The sequence below is a fragment of the Ruditapes philippinarum genome, unplaced genomic scaffold, assembly GCF_026571515.1.
Source record: "Ruditapes philippinarum isolate M1 unplaced genomic scaffold, ASM2657151v2 ctg4848_1_1_1_1, whole genome shotgun sequence".
In the NCBI taxonomy this organism is placed as follows: Eukaryota; Metazoa; Mollusca; class Bivalvia; order Venerida; family Veneridae; genus Ruditapes; species Ruditapes philippinarum.
Genome location: NW_026857034.1, coordinates 75050 through 85961, shown reverse-complemented (window position 1 = coordinate 85961; position 10912 = coordinate 75050). Strand labels below are relative to the sequence as shown.

Here is a 10912-nt window from a genome sequence, read left to right as displayed (position 1 = left end):
ACAAGTACATGCATCTATAAAGCAGATAATGAAAATTATTATATACCTATAATTTTCTCCCTTAAATACACACAAATCTAGGAGCGCGATTACGTTTCAACGGATATAAAAGTTCGTATTATGTTAGTGACAAATACACTACCTTATACGGAAGTGCCGGACTTTTTTTGATGTTGGTTCCCATCTTAGCTTTGTATAATATTACATTTGGAAACGGGAACCAAAATAATTACAGGCCAGGCCGGTTTTGCAAGAGTAACGTATTCATTCGTCAAAAAGAACTTAACTAAATTTCATTTTCTGAACCAAACGAAAAGTTATATAATAAAAAGAAAAATATGTTGTAGTATCTTTCTGAGGCTATGTATATTTCTACTCGCAACATTGGAAAATTGATATCTCGCGAGACCCGAAGGTCTCGCGAGATATCAATTTACCACCGCTGCTCGTAGCAAAATACCAAACCTCAGAAAGCTACCTCAACATAATATCCCGTATATATTCCGTATATAATAGTTCTAGAACAAGATATCAATACTCATCAAATAAATGATCGTACTTTATAACCTACAATATTATCAGCATTTTTTGTCAAGTAACATTTTAAAAGAATAGACCAATGATACATTACTATTGTATATATCAACATTTGAAATTCTTATGATTGTTGACCAATCCACGTTTAATGTAATTTAAACAGTTTACGATACAATCATGAAACGCGCAAGATGGATTTTTCTGTATTTCCACATTTCGCAAAAATTTACCTTTAATGTGATGATGACTTGGATAGCGTCAGAACACTACATGTTAATTCTCTAATGGTTAAATAAACTTCTCCAAAGTTCAAAAGGTCAAATGATTGAATCTGTCTTATATATGACAGTCTCATAGTTATATGTGAGTTGTTGTTAAAACAGATAAAGAGGAAACAAATTAAAACTGCCAAACACAAATCAAAATTGAAAATGTTTCAGACTCGCTTTGATTCGAATTTGTCAAAGATAAACAACAATTAAACGGACAGCTGTTTATGTGTTGTTTTTTTTCTTTGTAAGTGATGAAAATAATGAACGTCTTTCCAACAAAGGATAACATATATGTATGCAAATATTAAAAGTAAGCTGACGTGAGTCAAATCATTGCTAGAAATACAAAATATAACATTTAATTTATTGTCAGGGAATTTTGATTTCTGTTTTCATAATACAGCTAAAATGAATCATAGACAAATGACTCATTATAGTGTATATACTTTAAAGGACCCCCACTAAAGCCTAAAACATGAAATTTGAAAATTTTCCAAAGTGGGGAAAAAATGAAAAAAAAAGAAGACAAATATACTCAGAATTGAATTGTTAACAGATAATTACATAACATATATTTTTAACTTTGGAAATAAATAGAAGTCACAAGGGGCAATGTCAGGTGAATTCTCATCTGTGAGCAATTGAGTTTGCAGAAAACAAAAACAAACAATCTTTGTCAAAGGACTTTAACGCCCATGCATCTGCCTACAACCCCACCTTCACCCACCACTCCTTTTAAAAAATATAACAATATTAAAACTACTTTAAATGTTTTTCTAACTTGATTAAAAAAACCTTACGATTTTAATCAAAATTCAATAAAGCGTACAAATCTTTAATCTCTAAATTTAAACTGACTATGGAAGTACGACTGAATGTTTCTTTTCATGGCTTTAAAAAGATCTTAAGAAAAGGAGCAACCGGTCGCTCATTTCACCGGAGGATACTAGGCAGCAAACCACAGTAATGTAAGCCACAGCTTCGAATTGCCAGGGAGGATTTCTTGGATATAGTGAATATTCTGGATTTAAATGACTGGTTGTCTTTAAAATGCATTTTCAGCATTTGTTTTTGTGACATCTAATATGATCACTGGCAAATTCGAAAACATGGCCAGAAATCACATGCTGTTGATTATATATGTCAAGGCCGCCATGTTTTGTAAACATTGCTTTTAAAGAGCATGCACAGTAAAAAAAGTCATGTTACAGGGAGGTACAAACTTTTGGCAGTAGCAAAAATTCTACAAGGTTGAGGACTTGTTTCTTTGTGATATTTTGAATGTATAGGGAGTTGCTAAAGCAGAGACGGTGTTCCTTTAGCCTGTATATTTGCAGATATTATTTGCCAGGGGGACGAACTGTGTTGTTTTGGGTCTCGGGCCACTGTAGATTTTGGGCTTCAACGGAATGAATTGCAACTTTTTTGACTGTCTGCCTATTGCAGATGGGAAAATTTCTTTGTAGAATTGCAATCTTATGTCATATATGTTCTCAACAAAATGTGTTTTCTTTTTCCAGGTTGTGTAGTTTGGTATCAGAATTATTAGACGTATTGCTTGTTGGACATTGACGGCAGGAACTTGAAATTAACTGTGGAGTGCTACCCTAATACAGATTCCCACGTTTCACAGTGACGTGTTGCGCGAAATCGGCGTCCCCCAGTTATCTTCTTATTTTTTTTGTTTAATTATTCTCGCATGAATAACAAGATATAGTCTTGGCAAGACAATATCAAACAAACAAAAGGACAAATGGGAAATGTGATAGTAACAGATGTCTTAACGAGCAAATAAAGAGATTTATATATTCACGTCATAAAATCTAGAACTGCTTTTGAAATTCTTTCTTTGCGTTTCTAGTTTATACGCAATATCAGCGTTTTTACAAATTAAACATTGTAGCGTTCATTACATAGGTGAAATTCTGTGCTCTTTGTGGAGAAACCTGCTTTAATATGGAAAGACTTGGTTTGAATTTATTCGCAATAGTAAGTAAACTATTCTGTTAACATTTATATGAAATTCATCATGAATTTATTTTTTATACAATAAATATTCATCTATCAAAACATATTATTAGTATATAATATTTGGCGTCTAGGCCAGCCTTGAAATTATCTTTGTTACCCCTCCCGCGAACCATCGTCAATTTGGGTCAGGTTTGTAGGTAGGTAAATATTTTATTTTTTTCAATATAAAAATATTATTTTATAACCGTGATTATTTTTTTTGTATGAATTATATGGACTTTAATAAAAAAGTGAGAATGCTTAACATATTTTTAAGATTTATAACTAAAGTTAAATTTAACATGTAACGGATTGACAGACTGTTTCCATGTTATTACTAAAATAAACATTTTGTTTACAATAAAAAAAAGTAGGTAGCAACGATTAAAGTGGGTATGTAGCGGGAGGGGAGACACAAATATTTTATTTGAGGCCCTATGAAGTGAATCCTTTTTCTACCTAGTACTTATTCGTATTAACCGATACTTCGACGTTCGATCGGCTACTTGGGTAATCAGTTGCCAGTAACCTTTATTTCAAATTTGTTATTATCATCATTTTTATTATTCGTGTTTTCATCTATTCGTAAAATTATCTGCTGTTCGTCATCCTTTTTCACTTTTTAAATAGAAAATCATTATCATCATTTATATAATTTTCAGGTCAATATGTCACTTCAGTTACTAGTAATAAAAACATACATTTACTTTTGGAATCACGAAAATTTTCAAATTTATAAACGGACAAAATATGTTTATATGCGTAGCTTTATTATTTTCTTGATCATTTTCTCTTCATAGTTGTTCTCGTTTTGGAAAGTATCTGAATTAAGATATGAATATTTCCTTGCGCATGTAACATTATACTATCTTTTTTTATCTTATTAACTATGTATTTAGTTATTCATCTTTTATTGTCATGTATACCAATGACCATATGAAAATGACATTTTGGTTGATTGTTGCCAATGGAACTCATTATTTTACCTGTTTCTAGTTTCTAATAGGAACGGCGACCGTTCTGAAGCTTTCGGAGGCGAGTTGCGAGAGGAAATCATGCGCCACGGATGCTGATGTAAGTCATATAGATTTTTGTTTCGTTTTATAATTATATACATTATGTTTTACTAATTCAAATAAAACCTGATCTTTATAACAAAACACTTTATGTTTTTCGTTAATTTTTTTTTTAATCTTGCTTTGAAACCAATTCGTAACTGTTAAAAATACCCAAAAGAAATCTGATATTTTGGGAATTTATAAAGATGATTTCGTTACTATTAGCTAATATTATAATGTAATTGTCAATTGTATTGCAATTCTTATTAGTTTCGGAAAAAAAAGAAGTGAAATACATATACGAATAGTTCAGATACAAAGTTGCATGCCTCCAGATCTATGTTTGTTTATATTTGTTTATATGAACAGTTGTGCTAATTAATCTTAAATCCCCCACATCATTTTGAAAATATGAATAGGACAAACTGAATGCTGCCCGGACGTCGCCTTTTTTGCATTGAGCCATCCCGCAATATTCGTATAAAACTAAAGGATGGTTAAGGCAAATGACAGTAGTCCTATCTCTGCTTTATTCCCCTAAGTATGCTTTTCACAATATTGATTGTTAAACATATGTGGACTTATTTATAATGATTTATTTCTCAACTCGTTTCATTTAAAATGTGAAATCATATTTCAGTGTACAGCGAGTGGCCAAGTATGTTTGGGACCAGATGGTAGTAAAACATGTTGGCATTGTAAGTGTTGTTTTTTTTCTAAATCAACACCTACATATTTTTTTAATTTTTACGCACCATTACACCGTCGATGTTATCAAATAATTACGAAATAGTAAAAAGTTATATCTTAGTAACAGTCGTTGCTTTATAACATCCATTAAATATCTTGACCGATTTCTTGATACTTTAAACAATAATTTTATACGTAGGAGATATAAAGTTAACAATCATGTGGCTTTAATTCTCGACTTTAAATTCTTTATAGCTTTTTTTTGTTACCCGCTTATCAAATCTATTTCTGAAACAAATATAAATGCATGACTCTAGGTATCATTTTCTATTTTATTGAACAACCAGGTGGTTGTAGACAAAGGCATGAATGCCAACTTGTTGGAAACCAAATTAAGTGCGATTGTTCAGACTCAGACGGATACAATGGAACATTTTGCGAATGTCGACCACCACCTATTTCCGGTAACTATGTTTTTTCTTGTTATCTTTTTTTATTTGACGAAACAATGTCTCTTTGTTCACATTGTTCGTAAGAAATCGGCATTTTTCGTAGCTTTCCGATCATTGAAATGCTGATGAGCATAATCAAAACAGAATTCAGGTCGAATTAACGCTTTTTAAGATAATCATTTAGGGGAAATCGTACATATGCCCGACTCTTCGAGATCTTGATAAAGGATAGCTTGTTGTTAAGGTCCCAAAGTCATTGAGCCCCCACAAATACTATTATTTGAGCTGCGTCGAGATAAAAACAAACATAGCGCGTTTGCGACCAGTATGGATCCAGACCAGCCTGTGCATCCGCGCAGGCTGATCAGGATCCATGCTGTTCACTATCAGTTTCTCTACTTGTTATAGGGTCTGTAAGCGAACAGCATGGATCCTGATCAGACTGCGCGTATGCGCCTCTGGCGTTCTATTAGAGTTTTTGACTTACAACCGAAATTCAGTCATCTTTTGTTTCTTTTTGCTTCTTTTTTGTTTTGTTTTGCAATTAGAAAAATTACAAAATTTGAATAATCATATGAAAGACATCATAACACTTGTTTACGTTTTCCCACTTTTATGACTTACCGGGATATTTCACATTCAAATCATTCTTTATGTGTAAGTATATAATAAAGCATTCTTAATATAAAGCATGGCTTTGTCCTTTCTCAGAAGAATAATGGTATTCAAATCAGGGGCTAAATGTGCTTTAAAACAAGTAGTATTAGTGCACATTAATGTTGTTTTTGTTTGTTTTTGTTTTTTTTTTATTTTTTATGATAATGGAAAGTCAAAAATCACAAAAAAAACGCATTTTGATAAAACATTTAGTTATATCTTACAGAAAATATGCCTGGAATTTTAATGACGTCACAAACTTATAAAAATGTTATATCATTTGCAAAATCAGAAGAATGTGATGTGATTAAATTCCTTCATAATATAACAAAAGAAAAAGAAAAAAGAAATGAAAAAGCGGCAACAGAAACGACACTTCAAGCAATTGATTTAATATTGTATATGTAATATGGTACATGTGAAAATGTACATATGCACAGCAGCTGTTGATTGAAATACTGCTTTCTGAATCTTGATGTAAAACTACGTGTATTTTTTCATACCGCTAAAACACGGTGGTAAAGGTTGTTACCACACTTAAATGAAATCTTATATATGTAAATATATAAGTAAATATGTAAGTATATGGAAATATGCTTGTAAAAACATCAAAGAATATGTAAAATATGTAATGCAAATATTTGTTCACATTATATTTAATCATTAAAAAAAATTTGCATTTATTTCTTATTGAAAACTTTGTTTTAGACTTTATAGAAAATAAATTTCTAATGATTTCCCTTTATCAGCATGAAAATATCTTTACAAATAATGCTTTTGGAACTTTTTGATAAATCTTCATTTGAGCATTATGTATGGGTAAGAGTTCGTATTAAGACGACCGTAGGGAGTCTTATCGAACTCTTACCCATATAACTGCAAATCGGCTCTTACAACTTGATATCAGATAAAAATATAGAAAGTGTCACCTCTTTAATTAAGCATAACATTATTTTTCCCCAGCAGTCACGTACAAACAAGGATGGTGTCCAATTACTTAATCTGGCATGTAAAACAATGAGTTTTCAACAATACCTAGGATTGTTAATGCATTCATTCCTGTCATATGAAACAAAATAATGTTTTGCTTACTTTTTCTAGAAAATATAAACAGTCAGCAATTAATAATTAACATTTTTCTTAGAGTTAAAAGGATATCAAAAAGTTACTGTGTTCTCATTTGTCTCTGCGAGCTGAGCTCCACGTGCATTATCTATGTAATAAATTTGAATGTATCCTCACATTGCAACAGTGTTATCAGCCTTTTTAGAAACACCTGACCTGGCTAATTAAAATATGCCAATCACAATTTTCACTATCAGCACTGGTCTCTTCATGAAAAAGTGGCTACACTAATTACTGTCGAGTAAGAGCCGATTTGCAGTTATATTTGATATGATATAAAACGATAAAAAAATTGAGTTGCAGGATCTTTAACCGAAACGGCTTCTGTTCGGTCAAATTATATATAATGCGTGCTTTTGTCTCTGGTTTCTATATGGGAGTGTTATTTGTTGTAGGAAAATTGTTAAAGGTCTCATTTGTGTGCGTATTCTAACCGTTTTCACAGGAGAAATATAGTAAAGTTATCTTTTCCGCGTCTTATACCATTTGGCAATAACGTGTAGTACAATTATAGTGATTAAGTTTATTATGTAGAAGTCAAATTACTAATTTATTTCATATTTTACTACCTTAAGATTTTTTTTCACATTCTACGCTATTTTCTTAATTGTGTAAGCAATGTTAATTTCCAATTTAAATGTTAGCATAAAACAAGGTTTTAGACAGTTGTTTTCTTTTTTTATTATTTCATTATTATCATTGTAATTATTATTATTATTATTATTATTATTATTATTATTATTATTATTATTATTATTATTATTATTATTATCAAAAGTAAAGGTTAATTTCGCCACGGAAAGTTAAGCATCCTGTACTTTCTTATAATTCTACTGTTATAAGCATATTTTATTGTATATATTGTGAAATTATCAAAACGTTAATATTGTTATAATCGTTGTCTTTTACGATTTTTTTATTTATCAATTTCTCTTTGTTTTATTAACTAGCTGGGAACGATGTATGGTCAATTTACAATGGTAAGTAGTGACTTATTAACGAATTAAAATTTGCAAATAAAAATTGCTATTTCTTGCTGTCTTACATCAATATTTAATATGCAGAGTACAAAACAGTTAGTCATTCCTTTCTTAAGCAATTTTAATGCATTTAATGTCACTTTATTGCATTACAAATTTTATTAAATTCTACTTTATAACGGACGGAACGGGTGTATCTGAATGTATTTAGGTTACCATTGAGTATATTAACGATGTCAGTGTCCTTATAATATAAGGAATATATATATACTTATATACTTTCATGTATATAGCGACAGATGTTGTTTTTTTCCTTCTTTTTTTCATTTCTTGTGAAAAAATGACCTCAAATTGAAAAGCGTTGAGTATATTCACGATGTCAGTGTCCTTAAAAAATATTTATACTTATTTACTTTCATGTATATAGCGACAGATGTTGTTTTTTTTTTCTTTTTTTTTTCTTCTTTTTTCTTGTTGTTGCTGTTTTTTGTCATGGCTGGACTCGAAGTAATGTTTTGAGACAAATTTGCAATTTTTTTACTGTCTAGACCAAAAACTTATGTGCAAAGCAAGGATTCAAGTAAAAACTCTCTTTACTCAAATCGGGCTAGAAGTGGCACAACAATACAATTTAAATGTATTTAAGAGAATATTTCTAAATAATTTGTATTCTTGCATAGCTTTCCACTTTATGTGCCCCAGCTGATCTATTTAAGAAATTCATTTTTTTTGTTGTTTTTTTTTGTGTGGGATTTTTTTTTTGTACTTTTGGACCTAAGAGTTCTTCAATACAGAATTGAAGTGTCTTTTGTGTTTCGAAAAAATCGTTTATCAGGTATTATAATAGGATTGTGTTTCCTTGGCAAAAGTTTTCTTGGGCAAAAATGTTCCAAAAGTTAACTGTATATTTGCCACGACAATGACTAACGTGCATGAGATATGAGCCGCGTCACGACAAAACCAACATAATGGGTTTGAGACCAGCATAGATCCAGACCAGACTGCGCATCCGCGCAGTCTGATCAGGATCCATGCTGTTCGCTTACAGACCCTATAACAAGTAAACAAACTGATAGCGAACAGCATGGATCCTGATCAGACTGCGCGTATGCGCAGGCTGGTCTGGATCCATGCTGGTCGCAAACCCATATGTTGGTTTCGTCATGGCGCGGCTCATATATTCTAATTAAAATTAAAATGAAATCGAGACATGAGAATTGTAAATTGTATACAAGATATTTTAAGAGATTTTATTTAAGAAAAAATGGTATGTTGTTACAGGTGTGGTAAAATGAATACTTAATGGTGTTTATTTGATGAAATAAAACATGTGTACATGTATGAAACATGTATATACAAATTTAGTTCCATGTACACTATTTAAGTCTCTTTAACCGTTTTACACCAGGCGAATCACTTGTTGTCGTTTTTATTTCATTGAAAACAACTCTTAATATCACTTTCATTTTTAATTAACATGTTGAATTCTTTAAGAAATTGAATTATATAGCTTTTGAAATAAACGAGAAAAAAAATAAAGAATTTGCTTCTTGTCACCTGTTCTTAAACATTTTGAGAGTAACTTACTTTTTTGTATTTTAAACGTCAGTGACAACGTTAACGTCTTTTGACGTCATTTTATTTTCTTTTCTTTTTTAGAATGTGAGGGAGAGCTGTTAGATGAATATGATGTGATCAACGGTGTTAAACTGTTGCCTGGCGACCGTTTGACCTCCCCTTACGCAAATGAAATGTCATATGACGGTTGCGTGCAGAAATGTGCCGAGTTCGGGTGTTACGCATTTACGTACGGGAGATCCATTTGTAGAGTTTATAATCAAAGCTACACAACGTCAAACGACCACTGTTTTAAATAATATTGTAAAAGAATCTAGTACCAATACGTATATTCGGAAATGTGCGAGTGCTTAAAACTACGTGAAAAAGAAATATTTCACTGAATAATGGACCGATTTATGGATATTTGAGGGGAGTGAATATAATAATGTTGGCAAGAAGTATTTTCATAAAATGTTAACACACATTATAATACACTCGAAAAAATGAAGAGAAAATCTCGCAATTCTACATAAGTGAATAAAAATAAATGTTTTTTAAATGACATTATTTCAGGAAAAGTCTAATTGTATTCCTTTTACCATTGCATTTCTTGTAACATGATCATTCTGATAAATTGATAGGTTTACTTTGATAGTCCGACAATAAAACATTACTTTAGAAATTTGTCGCTTGTATATTATTATTTGAACCACATAAATGTATATTTGCAAAACTTTGTCCCAAGCATTCTTTCAAACTTCATGCATTTTTTCTCTTCATCGAGTTATGTATGTACACAGAAAATCATCAGAAATCGTTTGAAACGATTCTGTTTGCTTCCTGATTTTTTCTCTCCAATTCAAAAGATGTACTATGTTCAAATTTGACACTAGAACATGTTGATAATTGCTACATGAATTAACTTCAAACAAAGAAGATAGACATATTATGTTTAAAACTATTTGGTGGTCACAATATGAATATAATCATAGTGCCATTAAAAAAAACTGACAAAAACAAAGACCGACTTTACTCAGAGACAAAGACCAACTTTACTTGACCTGAAGAATGGAACGCAGTTTCCCATACTTAGTTTATTCATTTTTTTTCTCAAATTTAAAGATAGAAAAAATAATTTGTAAAAGCACACCTTATTTTCGTTTTTATCTCAATATTTATATCAATTGACAGTAAAATTAAAGTAAAAAAGTGGTTATATCATTCCGTACACACTGTTTTTTTTTCTTTATAACAAATTTTAACATAATGATATTTTTCACTATTCTTTAAAATCTTTCTGCAATAATTATCTTATATCGTACAAAGTATAACGCATTGATAATGCAATAACAATGTCTTCCTTTGATATCAAGGAATACATTTAAAAGTAAGATAGGTCCGCTTCAAAGCTCGCTGAAATATTAGCAAAGTTGTTGATATGAAGAATTTTCATTACATATATATGTATAGCGTTCTCTTTTTTTTTAAAATCAAAGAAAATCGTAACGGCCAATGAAATGCTAACGAAAACAATAGTCATGATAATATTGTTATGGTCATTTACCAATGTA

The 10912-nt window shown here is 30.8% G+C and overlaps 1 protein-coding gene across 1 annotated transcript; it reads left to right on the top strand.

Moving 5' to 3' along the window:
- Positions 1-2321: 2321 nt before the first annotated feature.
- On the top strand, positions 2322-10025 carry LOC132748597 (uncharacterized). The gene is made up of 6 exons (XM_060738213.1): positions 2322-2798; positions 3816-3893; positions 4518-4575; positions 4915-5031; positions 7752-7781; positions 9441-10025. The coding sequence occupies exons 1-6, from the start codon at positions 2766-2768 to the stop codon at positions 9656-9658; spliced, it is 534 nt and encodes a 177-aa protein (XP_060594196.1). The 5' UTR covers positions 2322-2765; the 3' UTR covers positions 9659-10025.
- The last annotated feature ends 887 nt before the right edge of the window (positions 10026-10912 follow it).

Bases quoted from the DNA above. Each gene is read 5' to 3' on its own strand.
- LOC132748597 (XM_060738213.1), top strand. From the start codon at position 2,766: ATGGAAAGACTTGGTTTGAATTTATTCGCAATA. The intron at 3,894-4,517 runs GTAAGTCATATA...ATCATATTTCAG, and splicing joins CATGCGCCACGGATGCTGAT to TGTACAGCGAGTGGCCAAGT. The intron at 4,576-4,914 runs GTAAGTGTTGTT...TTGAACAACCAG, and splicing joins TAGTAAAACATGTTGGCATT to GTGGTTGTAGACAAAGGCAT.